Genomic DNA, 14,805 nt, shown 5'->3' on the forward strand with positions numbered 1-14,805 from the left:
AGCCCCATAACCTGGTAACCAGCTTTCCGTGACCTCAGTGATCCTGCTTTCTATGCACAGAGCCCCGAATTGCTTTTTTTGGTGGTGTCGCTCAGGGGCTACGTGATGCTGAGGGCTGCGGGCTCCGACGTCACGTGTGTGTGTGTGTGTGTGTGTGTAGGTTCGTGGTTGTTCTCTTCCCCTCTCCCTTTTCTCACCCTCCCCCAGGTCTTTCTTTCTCCTCGTACCTCAGAGCCTCCGGAGAATTTGCTTTTCCCCGAGAGCAAAGCGTCGGTGCGGGCTGTGGGGCAGGGCTGGGAAAGTCACAGAATCACAGAATGATATGGGGTGGGAAGGGACCTCTGGAGATCATCCAGTCCAACCCCCTGCCAGAGCAGGTCCACCCAGAGCAGGTCCCACAGGAACGTGTCCAAGGCGGGGTTTGAACATCTCCAGAGACAGAGACTCCACCACCTCCCTGGGCAGCCTCTTCCAGGGCTCTGCCACCCTCACAGCAAAGAAGTTTTTCCACATGTTCAGATGGAATTTCCCATGTTCCAGTTTGTGCCTGTTGCCCCTTCTCCTGTCACTGGGCACCACTGAGAAGAGTCTGGCCCCGTTCTCTTACCACCTGCTCTTTAAGTAGTGATCAACATTGATGAGGTCCCCTCTCAGTCTGCTCTTCTCCAGGCTGAACACTCCTAGGTCCCTCAGCCTTTCCTCAGCAGAGAGATGCTCCAGTCCCTCATCATCTTTTTAGTCTCCGCTGGACTCTCCAGTAGTTCCCTGTCCTTCTTGAACTGGGGAGCCCAGAACTGAACACAGTCACGCTCAGTGATTAAAAAAATCAGTACTGTGTTAAGGAGAGTCCCCGTCTGGATCTGTAATCTCTCCCCTGCCCTCAGTTTTGCCCCACGGCATGGCCCTGGGGCATGTGGTGCTCCATGTCTCCAGGTTGTAACTTTTTGGTTGACACCTTTGGTGCTTTCTTGGTGGGTTTGCTGTCACAGATAAAATACTAGATACAAAATTACTGACCAGAGTCTGCTTATGACAGGAAGATGGCAGAGCAGTTTCCCTTGTTTCTGCCTCTCCTGGATGTTTTTTTTCCTTGCCCCTGTCTGGGACAGTGCTCCATCCTTTGGTTGCAGTGTGGTTTTAAGCTCCTCTCTAACTGGGGGATCTTACCCCTCTGGCCTCAGATGTTTCCTTGCTGGTGTGCTGTGTCCATGCTCAGCAGCCTGGCAGGCAGAGCAGCAGCAGAAGTGACCATACAGATGTGCACTTGTTAGGTGAGACTTCACTTTCAAACCTTCTGCTGGGTCTGCTGCTTAGGGATGCTTTCATTGCCCCTCTGTGGGTGAGATGGTGGCCACCACCGTGCCTTCCCACAGAGCCATTTCCTTTCGTGAGTGTGCTCTGTGAATTAATTGAGCCTCCTTTCTGCAAAGAAGCCTCTTGTGATGTAGGCTCGTGGCTGGGCTCGTCCAGCTGTGAGCTGGGTGACTGCGTTGGAACTGGTCACCTTGTGTTGGGTGGAGAGGAACAGGCACATCCTGGCAGGACACAAATGACCACCTTAAACACCCCTTGGCACGAGCTGAGCCACCCCAGGTGAGTAGTTCACAGGGAGTTGTGTGAATTTTGCTGTCAGCAGTTTGGTGAGATGAATCACGTCTCATGTTTCGATTTCTTGGGCTGGGCTGAGCCCCCCTCTATGCACTGCTGCCAGGAGACCCCTCCCCAGCCCCACCAGACTTGCTGTGCCCCCCACGGGACTCCCCGAGGGGGACTGGCAGCCAAACCTGGACATGAAACCTGGGTGCTGCTTTGCCCCTCTTGTCTTACCCTCTGTAGGTGCTGCTTGATCTTAAAAGGACTCCGAAACCACGTTTGCACGTTAGGTGCTTTCCCTGCTCTGTGGTGGGAGTCTCTCATTTAGCCTGGTTCTCAGACACAGTGAGAACAAGGGGCCATCTCTACGTCTTAGTAAGCTTTCCAGTTCTCACGTTTTCTGGTGTAAATGAGGTTTTGCAGTTCAGCAAGACAACAACATTGCCCTTCTGCTCCAGGATAACCCAAGCCCCATAGTGCTACTGCGCGCTGAAGACCTTGATTGCAAGGGAGCTGCCAGGCTGGTACCTCTCTTCTTCCCGAGGCAGCATCTACCACTAATAAATCATCAGATCTTTATTTCATGCCACTAACATGGTCAGGATGACCTGCGCCATTCCTGTAGTGCAGTGATGCCCCATAGCATGTAGGCACGGATGCCGTTATTCCAGAAGCAGGTTTCCTTTATGTGCCACGAGCTTTAAGTTGAAGTCTTTCAACGTTAAGTTGAAATCACTGCCTAAACCTCTCTTTCCCATTTCACCTCCAAATACTGCAGTTTGCTCAGAATCCTGCATTATGTGGGAATCCCACAGCAATTTTCAGGTTGCTGGTTCACATAATGGCTTGTTGCTCATCTATTACCTTAAGACTTTCTCTGTGTGCTGCTCCAGCCATCCCAGAGCAGGGGCCTAATTGCTGTGAAAAATCTTCCTTCCACAGCAGTTCAAGAAATAGGTTGCTTCAGATGCTGGTGGGATCTCCTAGCGGATCGTCCCATCCTTCCCAACAAGAGATGCATCCCTGTGGCTGGACAGCTTGAACATGGAGTTTGCCAGTGATGAGCAGAGCTGCTCATCCCTGCTGGCAGTTCTGCGCATCAATGCGACCATTGGACCACCAGCCACTCCATGTGTCCAGGAGGCCAAACAACTTCCTGTGGTGCTTGTTCAAACCAGTGCCCAGTTGACCTTCTGGTGGTTTTGGTCTTCTGGAAAACTCCTTTGGTCTCAAAATTTTTTCTTGGTGTCTATTATGAGCGCACTGCTCAGTGCCTTCCTGTCTGGATGACACTTCCTTGACATGTGTTGCCTCCTGCAGACTCGTATTGTGGATCCTCACCACCAAACCCCTGAGTCTGCCCTGCTCCTTTGAGTGTTTCTGCTGCGGTTCATTCATTGGTAACCTCATGGCAGCAAATATTCACAGAATTTGCCCCAGTTGCATTTGTTTGCCCCATAGCCTGCCTTTCCAGCCATGTGCTGGGCGATCCTGTCCTTCTGTCCTTTCCCAACAGCTGGTGTGATTTCTTTTCCCACCTAAATTCTGCGCTCGATGTGCCTTGCTCAGAAACCCATCAGTGAGGTCTTCATGTCCCACCTTGGAGCAGGACATGAATGAGATTGCCATGTGCCCCTACACCTCTCCTGTGCCCACTGTCAGAAGGTGGTTGAGCTGGGCTTGTGCAGACAGCATTAAATTACAGCTTTTTGTTTCAGATTCTCCTTCATGTCCTGGGAGAAGATGCTTCATTTCTGGTGTCCTCTTCATTTCCTCCCTCTGCACCCCAAGCAAGGGAGGAAAATAACCAAGGGGGATAACATCTTTTTCTCCTGGTTTTGTTTGCCTGTTGGTTGTGTTTTGCTATGTGTAAGTACAGCAGATAGCATCGTGAGGACCTTGCTGTGGTTCACGTCTGTAATCTGTCCTGTTCCAAATAAGTTGGCTGCTCACTTTATAGATGAGGAAAGGGGTTTGTCCCACAGCGTACCCGAGCACTGCTGCGAGTAACTTCTCAAGAAATCAGACGTAATGACAAATTTTTCAATCCTATTCCTGCCTCTCAAGGCCATACCACTACCTGGCAGTGGGAGTGGTGAAGATCTCAGCAAGCCAACGTGGTGTGGGTCAGTGAGTAGGTGTTTGGGGGGATTTGCAGAGATGTGGGCGCTGGCACCTCACGGCATTTCTCTTGTGTTTGCCCTCCATGGCCTCATCAGTGGTTGGTTTTGGCCAGTTCTATCATGGCCAGAATTCAGGAAGGGTTTGGTCCGTATTTTGCCAGACCATTTTTGGAAAATATTCTCCACATTGCTCCTCTGCTGCCTGTTCCTCTGTTGGTTCCGGGAGTGGGGGTTCCCTGGAGATGAGGTTTTGCAATCCAAGGAGCGAAGGTCACTCATGGTCCCTGCCATGGCTCAGCATGCTCTTACTTATCAGGGTAAGAGTGACTTTCATCCGTGCTCAGCGGGACAGGAACCCAGAGCCCTATAAGGAAGCCGCGCGGTGCCGGGGTGTTTGGATGGTACACGCTCCTCTCTGAGCGCCCTGAAAGGATGTTTGTCAAACCAGTTGCCTCCTGGATCTTTTGATACACTGCCTTTGTGCGGTTTGAACGAACGTCTTATCACCTCCATCTCCCTGCTCTTTGCAGAGCACTTACTTGAGTGGTAAACACATGAAGGCTGAAGTTTGAATCTTAAAAATTGCAGGTTCCTCCCCTCGTTGCCCCGATTTCTACAAAGACTTCCTTCCTCCAGCTGCTCCCTCTCTCAGCTCTGAGTTTCTATCTTTGGCTCCCACACGGGGTGTAGAGGAGGCAGTGAAATCTTGCAAGCTAAGGATAGTTGAAGCCAAGATTTCTTCTGTAGTCTAAGAAAAAAAGACACTTTCATGGGAAGAGCAGGTACCACATGTGCGCTTGCTCCACTGCACGGCACAGCCGCCTGCCCGCCTCCTCCAAGGGGGATACATCTCCCAAAGCTCCCCTGCTGCCTGTTTTAAGGACAAAATAAATGGAGGAGAGAGAAAGCTGAGGTGTGTCTCGAGGGAGATGATGATGATGATCTTGCTGGGGTGCTTGTATGAGGATCTTGCCCTGAAAAAAGCTCTGGTTAGAATCCAGTTGCTTTAATTCCCAATTAAGTGGTTTTCCTTCTGTCGCAGCATCAGCACAAGCTCTTTTTTTCTTTAGCCTCATCAGACTTCTGGGCCTTTTCTCCCCAGTGTCCTAAGCCCTACTGCCAAATGCCACCTCCCTGCATCAACCCATGAGTTGGCATTTCTGCAGGGTAGTCCATGTCCCTCCACCCGTCGCCAGCAAAGCTGGGCAGCCTGTTTATGAGCTGATCCCCTGGATGAAGGGGCTTGTTTTTCCTCTCCTGTTTCCTGCCCGGGATGCTCAGCCAGCAGCCTCAGAACAATCGGGGCAGGAAAGGGCGTTATCCCGCTCTTAAGGTACCAGGGGGCTTTCTGTGGTGCCTTGCTTCTGCAGGGAAGGTAGAAGACTTTCAGTCAGGTCCTTTCCTGCCCCTGGGTGTCTTCATTTGATGCTGCTGGGATTGGCTACTGTGGAAAGAGAAATCTCAGCTTATTACATGGCTGGCTGGGTTTTCTCTCCTGTGGGGAGAGGATTAGAGCAGGGCAGGATGGTGGCTGGGGTGGTGCCCCCCCAGAGCATCAGCCTGGAGCTGTCTGGGGTGAGTGGGCAGGGATTTGCCCTGCTGGTGGGATCTTTGGACTTGATCTTTGAGCTCTTTCACTCTGTTCCCATCTAGTGGTGGTGTCTTGGGCTCCACTGCTACAGGAGAAGATCAGAGAAGTCCTTTGGGTGTTGGAGATAGGACTCATGTGAACCTTAATACAAGAGTAGGGCTTCTCCTTGCAGAAAAGCCTGTGTGACCCCTAATTTGTCTCCTCATGTGCCCTGTCCCAACCATGTGGGAACTGCTGATGGCCTCAGCCATCTCCTCAACTTGGCTGCTTTGTGCAGAGGGACCCTCTGCTCCTGGGGCAGTGTCATCCTGGGTGTGAAGGAGTTGAGGTGTTCTCCTTTGCTCTGATTCCAAGCAGGAGAAATCACAGAATCACATGGGGTTGGAAGGGACCTCTGGAGATCCTTGAGTCCGACCCCCCCTACCAGAGCAGGTCCACCCAGAGCAGGTCCCACAGGAACTTGTCCAGGCAGGTTTGGAATGTCTCCAGAGAAGGAGACTCCACCACCTCCCTGGGCAGCCTCTTCCAGGGCTCTACCACCCTCACAGGAAAGAAGTTCCTCCTCGTGTTTAGATGGAACTTCTTATGTTCAATTTTGTGCCCATTTCCTCTTGTCCTGTCCCTGGGCACCACTGAAAAAAGACCAGCCCCATCCTCTTGACACCCACCCTTGAAGTATTTATAGGTGTTGATCAGATCCCCCCTCAGCCTTCTCTTCTCCAGACTGAAAAGACCCCAGTCCCTCAGCCTCTCCTCGTAAGGGAGATGCTCCAGGCATCCATGAAAGGGAAGGGTCCCAGTGCAGTGAAGACAAGTGGGGGAACCACAGCTGAGTCAAAGCCCCTGGAAAGCCCCTGTCACAGAGCTGTGACACCCTGAGGGCTCCCTGTGGCCTCAGGCTTCACAGCCCAGCAGAAAAATAGATTATTTTTTTTGGTGGTGGTGGGTTTTTTTCCATATGTTTTGAAAACTTTGGGATTTTTGCAAACCTTGTGCCTCAAAGCAGGACAAGTGAAAATGTAAAAGCAAAAATCAGCAAGTTTCTGTTTTCCGCAAAGGGATGAATGTTTACCTATTTGATGTTAGTTAACAGGAAAATTGTAATTTATCTGTCCACCTTTTTAACTGTGACAAACAGGGATGAATGGAGACTCCTAACTAAGCAATCTCAGATGGAAACTCTCCAAAGATCTTTCATCCATGCAAGGTGCTGGGACCATTTCACAAATACTTTGAAGACTCTTTTCAAACTGAGCCTTAGTGTTCTATGCCTTTTCTCACTCACTTTAATCATAATTTTTTGGGTATTGTTAGAAAATGGTCACGTGCCGTGTGGGCAATCAGACCTGAGCGGGTAGCTTCAACTTTGCCCTGTGCCCATGATGTTGCTAATTGTTGGTTCGTTTATCAAAAACAGGACAAAAACCTCAAGGCAAATTGGTTTTCCTCGGGAAACAGGATACTTAAAACCAGAGGGCTTAAATGTTGTCACTGCTGTGGCCAAGGTGCTGTAACATCGCTGTCGTGATGGAACGTCACTGAGAGCAAGCCTTGCTCTCCACCTGGAGATGTTTGTGAGCTGGATTGCTGCGGTTGTGGTTCCCTCATTCCCAGTTCCCCTCTCGGTCTCTGTCATTTCCTCTTATCACCTCCGTCAGGGTGGTCTGCGGATGCACCCTACTGACGTCCCATGTGGGAGGGATGGAGAGGAAGGTGTTTCTTGGGATGTGCGATGGTAGATGTTTATCTCGCTTGGTCAGCTGTGTGTAGGGGCTGGAGAGGTGGGAAGCGATGGGGACTCAATCTCGGTGACATCTAGCAAGAAGTCCAGTCCTTTCTGACTGATACTGCAGGTGGCAGGAGGATGGCATGGAGGTAAGGAATGTGCCTGGAGAGCTTGGAGATTTGCCTTCTGCTTGCAGTTGTATCACAAGTTGCAGTGGAACAGCAGAAAAATATCTTGACTTTTTCCAAACGTGGGTTTCTCTGCCTCTTTAATGGTGACTGTATGGTTTGCACGGTGTTTGGAGGCTGCTTTTAAGGTGCAAAGTTACCGGAGAAGGGAAACCAGTCTCTTCTTAGAGAATGTCCAGGGTGTGAAGTCCTGTAGCTTGATTTTGTAGGGCTGGGGTCCAATGCATGAGTAAGGTGTGGTGGGATAAAGCCTTTCTGCTTGCTGTACTTAGCTCTTGCTGAGGCACAGCAGGAACAGGAGTGGCAGTTGGTCTGGTCACACTTTTCTGTACACAATATGTTTCCTGAAGAGAGGTCCATGGGTGTCCATGCCTTGTCCAAGGGCGATACTCAGTCGTTGCTTGAGGATGTTCCTCATAACTCCTGTGGTGTCCTCTCTGTTCCTGCCTCCTAGGAGCAATATCTCTAGAGGCTTCACCTAGGGGCTGAAGAGATGTCGGTGCAGTGTTGCATTGCCTGCAGAGCTACTATCAGGAGATTTGTGACAATCTGATGTTGGAAGGTCTCCTGTTATCCTCCCTGCTGTTTTTTCTCAGTTGGTCCATCCAATCCCTTCTTTCTTCCCTGGGTGGTGGTTCTGCTCCCTCTCGAAAGTGTGCTTGACGCCTGAGGAGAAGGCAGGGAAACCCACATCTTTTGCAAGATGTTGGTCTACTTGGAAATGCGCAGGGCGGCAGCCAGCCTAGGTGACAAGGATGTCCCCAAAGGGTGCTGGGCCATGACCACTTGCGGTGTTTGCCCTGGTTGTGTTGTGAAACGTGACTGTGGGCATTTCACCAGGCACTGACTGTGCCATCCCTTCCACCAGCTCCCAATACCTCACACCTTGGGGGTTTGCAGAGCACCTTGTGGTTTGGCAGCTGCTCCTGGGAGTCCAGCTGAAAGAAGATGATGAAGGGACAGATTATTATTTATTTATTTTTTGCGCGGCTGCTCAGCACCCTCATAAACCATTGATTAAAAACCTTGACCTCAACATTTGTTTTTCTTGGTGTTCTTAAGATGCTTAACAAAGCTCCTTGGAAAGTCCAATTACGTCGTCCAGAGCTGTCCCCTGCCTTGTCATTTTGCTCAGTGTGGGTGGGAAGGAACGGGAAGTTTGGGGAATAAACAGTAGAGGAGGTTGAAATGTTTCTGCTTTGTTGCGGTGGACAAACTTGAGTCCTCTCCCATGAAAGATGCTTCCATAAGCACTGCCTTGGGAAAAGAGGTTTAGCTTCATGTGTGGTCCATAGCGCGCCAGGGAAAAAAAACCACACCAAAACCACCCCAAAGGCTGCGTTTTGTGGTTTGAAAACTATGATAATATCTCTGTCATAATTTGTCCTTAAATTCCTTCACTGTTGGGTGCTGGGACAGGAGAGGCATTGGGAAGGGATGGCTGGGTGGGTGCGTGCGGTGAGGAGCGTGTTCGCCTCCGAGGACCGAGCTGTGCTCTAAAACAAGGTGACGTGTGGGGAGGTGTATTTTTGTGAGCTGGGTGTTGTAAAGGGTGCTTATGAGTCACGCCGTGCTCTTAGTCACCGCTTTCCTCTTGCCACAAGTCATGACTAAGGTGCTGATGTGCAAATTCCCCGCTCATTCAGCCCTCGGCACCGTGGCGGAGAGTTTCTCCCCTGTGGATGGATAGAACTTTTGGGGAAGACCATAATAACAGGCTGTGGCAGCTGGACACAAGAGGCAGGAGCCCATGAACCTCTTTTAGGGTAAAGGAAAGAGCTTGCATTTGGCAGGTCAGTGGTTCCTCGTCATGGGTTTGCTTTCACCCATTTGGAGCCATTTGTGGCTTCTCTCCAGCGTAAGAAGGACGTGGTGGGGCTGGAGCCAGCCTCGGTGCTCCCTTGGTTCTTGGGGAGCCCCAGCAGCTTTCACTGAGCCCTTTTGGGAGAACTGCTGGGAATGAAGTGTGGGTGGATGTGGCCATGCTGAGTGCAGCAAGAAGGGGGGGACCAGGTGGAGCCCCTGCCAAAATCACAGCAGCTTTTGCTCTTGCCAGGGTGGAGGTGGGGAGCTGTGGTGGGTGCAGCCACCACTGAATACTGAGCATCAAACGTGGAATAAATAAGTGGAGAACTGAGTGTTTTGAGGTAGCTTTGGGAATGACATGAGTGTGTGGCATAGGCACAGGAATGTGCTGTCTGGGATGAAAGCAAAGGCCTCCTTGGCAGATGGTTTTTTTTGGAATTGGCAGGTTTTGTTTTTTTCTTCCTGGATTATTTTTGTGTGTTGGCGTTGCCTCTAACCAAGAGATGAAGAGCCTGGGGGATGGACCCATCTCTGTGTCTTGGGAGAGGAGAGATGCCTGCCCTAGGGTCCCTCTGGACACCAGGGCTAGCGCTGCAAGGGAGGAGGCAATCTCTGCCTGGTACCTCTTTGATTGCTCATAATTGGGGCAGAACTGAGAATAAACCTTCTGAGCAAGATCCTTTTATTTTCATGGTGTCCCATACGGACGCGTATGAATTTAGTGGGATAAAATCTTCCTCCCCCCCAGCAAGCGGTTTGGGTTTGCACCCTGGGCCATGGAGGGGAGGTGAGACGCGCGGAGCCACATTGTGAAAAGGCTGCAGCCAGGCACGCTATCTGTGGTTTCACAATGTCCTCGGACGCTGGGGCTGAGGTCCCCTCTGGATTTTCCTGCATTGCCACAAGGGCACGTGGACCTTTTCTTCACATTGGTTGTTGCGACAGCAAGGTGACGGTGCCGGAGGCTTTCCTGGTGGAGGATGGCACTTGGAAGTGTGTGTGTGACCATCGCCAGTGGATGTCAGAGCCACCAAAGATGAGCTGTGTCTAACACAAGGCGTAGGGGCTTGGACTCTGCCCTCACTTTTCTCAGGTTGGAGTGGATGATCTTTTGCAAATCCTTCCAGCCTGGGCTTTTCTGTGATATAGCAGCCTTCCAGTCCCTAAAGGGGCTCCAGGAGAGATGGGGAGGGGAGCCATAGGAAGAGGGGGAACAGCAATTAAACTGAAAAAGGGGAGATTTAGTTGAGATCTCAGGAAGAAACTTTCCTGTGAGGGTGGTGAGAGCCTGGCCCAGGTTGCCCAGAGAAGCTGTGGCTGCCCCATCCCTGGAGAGGTTCAAGGCCAGGCTGGACGGGGCTTGGAGCAACGTGGTGTGGTGGAAGGTGTCCCTGCCCAGGGCAGGGGGTTGGAAAGAGGTGATCTTTAAGGTTCCTTCCAACCCAAACCATTCTATGGCTCCGTGATTCCCATTGACCCCATTGTGAGGTGCTGCAACTGTGATCTCCTGCGGCGTTATCTTCGGTGGAGGCTAACCCAAGATTACCTCCTTGCCACAGACACGTGAGCAAGACTTGATCTGTCCCGCAGACGGAAGCTGTGAGAAGGCAGATATGCCTGCAGCAGGTCAGGGGGAGGGTGCTTTGGCCCCATAGCCTCTTGTGATCAGGTCATGGATATCTGCACCTCCTTTTCTTTGCCGTGGTTGGGAAGTGTTGGGGGAATAGAGAAGATGATGGCTGGCAGAATCCGTGGCATCGTCGGCTTTGGGGTTGGAAAGGGTTGACAGGAGGCAGTGATGGGGTGGTATTTCTCCAGAGCATCTTGTCTGTGCTGCGGTAGAAGTGTTGCAGTGCTCTCTTCCTTGCACTTTTAAGTCCCAATGTATAACTTTCTTTCTTTTCTGTCTTTAGGAGATGAATTAAAATGCAGCACACCACGTGCACGGAGGACAGGATCTACCATGCACTGGAAAGATGTCTACACGGACTTAGCAGAGATGCTGTCTCCAGCAGATGGGCTGGTAGGTGACCTGTTAACCATGAGCATATTGGCCACGAGCCTGACATCTGGCAGCCTCGATGGGGTCAGACTCTTCTGTTCTTCTGTCTCTGCATGATACTCTGGGCACCTGGGCATGGGAGAGCTGCTGGAGACTTGGAGGCTTTTCTCCCTTCCAACATCTAAAGTTAGAGGTGGGATTCAACCTAGTCAGTCTCCTTGAGCCTCTTGTTGGGTGAGCAAGTCAAGTCTTACATAGGTAAAGCTCAGCAGAGAAGCTGTGCCTCTTGCCGGTTGTCCATGCATGAGCTGGAAGGAGGTGTCTTCATTCAGCATGAGGAAAGACCCCTTTGTGTAATCAGCCTTGTCTTGCGTTGCCTACAGCCCTCAGAACCTATGGGTGTAATCTCTGCCACATTGTCAGAAAAGTGTGAAGATATGGTTATCATCTTTATTCAAACCTAGATCTGATACCGTGGTGGCCATAAAGACGTGACTGTGATCAGAGGGCTGCAAAGGGATCTGGGATTGTGGTGGTGGCTGCAAAGCAGCAACGAGTAGTGATTTCTGAATGTCATTTTGACCTATCTTACGCGTACTCAGACTTGTAGGCTGCAATTAAATCACTCCCAAATCCTCTGGCGGATGAAAGAAATGAAATTAATTTGAGGAGCTGTCAAATCCAGTTTTCCTTTTGTCTGTGCAGTTCTTTCAACCTCCTCTGCTTTTTCCATTTCCCTGTAAGTCAAGAAAGAGATGCAGAGGTAATCCTACCTGCTGCTACACGCTGGAGCGATCCCTCCGGAGTGATGCTGGCCCCCCCGTGCTGTGGCATCACCCTGGGTCCTGCTTCACGTGGCGCTGACCAGGGCTCCTGGATCCTTTGGTTCTCCCCACGTTCTGGGAAAGAGTCCCTGGAGCGTGACCTACATTGTTGGTTCCTGGAAGTGCGTCCTGGCGTTTGGCACCGTTGCAGCGCGTGTCCCGAGGAGTCCATCTCGCCAAGCGGCTCGTTGTGCGCCGCGCAGCTCACCTCTTCCTGTAATTAGGATTAATCAATTCCTGTGTCACTCACGAGCTCTCCCCTTCTCTAATCCCAGCCCCTCTGTGCTGGTGTTTGTGTTAGGGTAGCCTTTTAAAAAACGACTTCATAATTTTTCTGGCTCATTAGCCAAGACCAGACTGTACGGGGCAGGGGTCAGCTGGTGGTGGGCTCTGCTGGAAGCAGCCGTGCTGCCCAGCGAGTCCTCATTCCTAATGATTTTCCCCGATCTCCCCGCCTGCTGGCTCCCAGTCCTCTTCATGTGGCTTTTGTGGGGTTTGGCAGAACGACCTGGCCTTCCCTGGGAGAATCTTGGGCCTTGTACACATCAGAAAGTTCCCTTTCATCAAAAGCGTTTGTGCCGCTGCCAAAAAAATCTTCAGCGTGACCAGCGAAACCCGTTTCCGCCGCCATCGGTGGATGGGGTGGAAGTGGCTTTGCTGTGCCCGCCCCCCTCCGGGTACCACTTCTGGGCAACCCCCGGGGCAGCACTTCTTGGCCAAGGCCTGTAGTGCTCTCCCCTGGGGGGTCTCCAGCCCCACTTTGAAGATCTGCTCTTTCACATCCTACCCCCTTGCAGTCGGAGTAGGAAGTATTTCATTACTGCAATAATACATATGGTTCAGGGAAAACAGATCGTAAGGCACAGATGTACCTACAGCCCTTAACCATAGATCCTATTGCCATTCAAAAGTAGAGCAGAAAAGTTCTCACGCTCTTCTGCCTTCCCCATGTTAAAAGCAAGAGCTGAATGATTGCTGTCCTGTGTCAGACCCAGGCTGTTACGTATGGCAGGGTTCTGTTCCTCCTGTAGTCAATGCGTCCCCCATCTTGTTCTTCACTGTGCCATGGCCTTCTCCTTTCTCATTTTTAACTTCTGGTATCACTTCTATTTCCCAGTTTATTTGCTTTCCCCTCGGTTTTATCATTTCCCTACACCAAAATAACATGCACCACGTCGCAGCTTTTGGGGCTGAGACCTTGCTAGAGTTTTGCTCATTTTTAAATTATTTGCTGCTTTATTTTCACATGATAATTTTACAGGAGGTTTCTCCAGAGCGGGTGAGTAATCGCTTCCGATGCGTTGTTTCCCCCTGCCCCCCCCATAAGCGACTGACGAGCTGAGGCCTCTGAAGTCAGCAAAGAGGAGAAGTGTGAGTGCTTTGGCCATCACAGATTTATACCCTGGATGAGCCTGTGGGGTATAAACAGAAAATCTTTCATGAACTGCAGAGTTCATTAGAGGAACCAGATTAAAATTAATTGTCTCTGACTCACAAAAAAACCCCAACCAAACTGTTAGAAAAGTGCTAGAAAAGAATGACCTTTTCCTTGTGGAGACCCTCTTGAGAGCACAGCCTGTTTGCTTTCCTCCATGTTGCTGGGGAGATGATAGTCAAATCACAGTGTGCTAAAGGAAGAAAAATACCTTATTTCTTGCTGGAGGGCGGTGGAACGGGGAGCCTTTGGCGAAGGAGAGCGCTGAGGTTGGGTCTGGGTGCTGGTGGGGCCGGGGATGCCGTCCTAGGGAGTGAGAGGTGCAAGAAAGGTTGGTGGGTGGTAGGGGATGGACAGCTGCTGGAGAAGGCTTTAGGACAGCCCAGTGTCTGAAAGGTCCCAGGAGGACCAGGAAGGAGCTGTTGTGTCTCTGCTCTGCTGCTCCACATGAGCCAGAGGAGGTGAGGGATGCTGGTGAGGGAGGGAGGATGGATGGAGGCCACTGGTGGGCTGGAGAAGGAGAGAGGAATGTTGTAGTGTTCAATGATACATCTTGCATGGTGCCCAGGGAGTTGGATCTGCTCAGCTCTAACGAAGAGAATCTTAAGATCCTGCTCAGTTGCAGTCATTTCAATACCCTCATGGGGAACGAACAGGAGTCTGGTGTGGGGATCCTTCAGCTTAGTCACCGAAATACTTCCAGCTCCAAGTGCAGAATTAAGGTGTGCCAGTAACTAAACCTGTCAAATGTCAACCTTTGAACCAACTTCTCCAGGCTTGTGGTGGGCTTTCTTGCAGACATGACTGCCCAGGTTGGGTGGAAGCACCAGAGGTGGCACCTGGTGCTGCTGTGTCCTGCTCGGGGGTTTTTTTCTACTTGGAAATGAGAGCTGTGGTGTGGGACGCATCCCGAGGGATGCAGGGCTCTTGCTGTCCCCTGTGCTTTGAGCACCTCCAACCCTTTGGTTTCTGAATGGCTGCAAGTTGGCCCTTCCTCTGGGCAGTCCCTTGGAGGAAACCACCTTATTCTGGTGAGGGCACAGTGGAAGTGGTGGGAGTGGGTCTGGGGGAGGGAGGAAATGGAGACATCTCCTTTTCACCCCTCCAGCTGTGTCACTTCTGACGGCACCGGGAGCTGATGCCCAGCCCGGGCACCGTGGGCGAAGGCAGGTTGGGCATGTGGTATTTCTGCTTTATTTCTTTTTTCTTTTTTTTTTGGTGGGTTTTTTTTTTTTTTTTTTTTGTGTTTTGTTTTTTTTTTTTTTTTTTTGTGGTGGGTTTTTCTCTTTTTTTTTTTGTGGTGGGTTTTTCTCTTTTTTTTTTTTTTGGGGGGGTTTTTTTTTTTTTTTTTTTTGTGGTGGGTTTTTTTTTTTTTGTTGGGGGTTTTTTTTTTTTTTGTGGGGGGTTTTTTTTTTTTTGTGGTGGGTTTTTTTTTTTTTTGTGGTTGGACTTGATGCTCTCAGAGGTCCCTTCCAACCACTAAGATTCTGTGATTCTGTGATTTTCCCCCCCGCACT

At 50.8% G+C, this 14,805-nt stretch overlaps 1 protein-coding gene across 4 annotated transcripts in view; it reads left to right on the plus strand.

Annotated features, from left to right (window-relative positions):
* The first annotated feature begins 7,152 nt into the window (after positions 1-7,152).
* PIK3R5 (phosphoinositide-3-kinase regulatory subunit 5) overlaps positions 7,153-14,805 on the plus strand; it is a 36,303-nt gene continuing 28,650 nt past the window's right edge. For 2 of the 4 annotated variants that reach the window (XM_014960125.1, XM_014960127.1), the window contains exons 1-2: positions 8,907-9,014; positions 10,941-11,050. In XM_014960125.1, coding sequence (XP_014815611.1) covers positions 10,954-11,050 — 97 coding nt within the window. In that variant the 5' untranslated portion in view covers positions 8,907-9,014; positions 10,941-10,953. Of the gene's footprint in view, positions 7,183-8,906; positions 9,015-10,940; positions 11,051-14,805 lie in introns of those variants that run through there. The other 2 variants (XM_014960126.1, XM_014960128.1) reach the window with 2 other exon arrangements.

The sequence above is a fragment of the Calidris pugnax genome, unplaced genomic scaffold (assembly GCF_001431845.1).
Source record: "Calidris pugnax isolate Ruff unplaced genomic scaffold, ASM143184v1 scaffold463, whole genome shotgun sequence".
NCBI classification, from domain to species: Eukaryota; Metazoa; Chordata; class Aves; order Charadriiformes; family Scolopacidae; genus Calidris; species Calidris pugnax.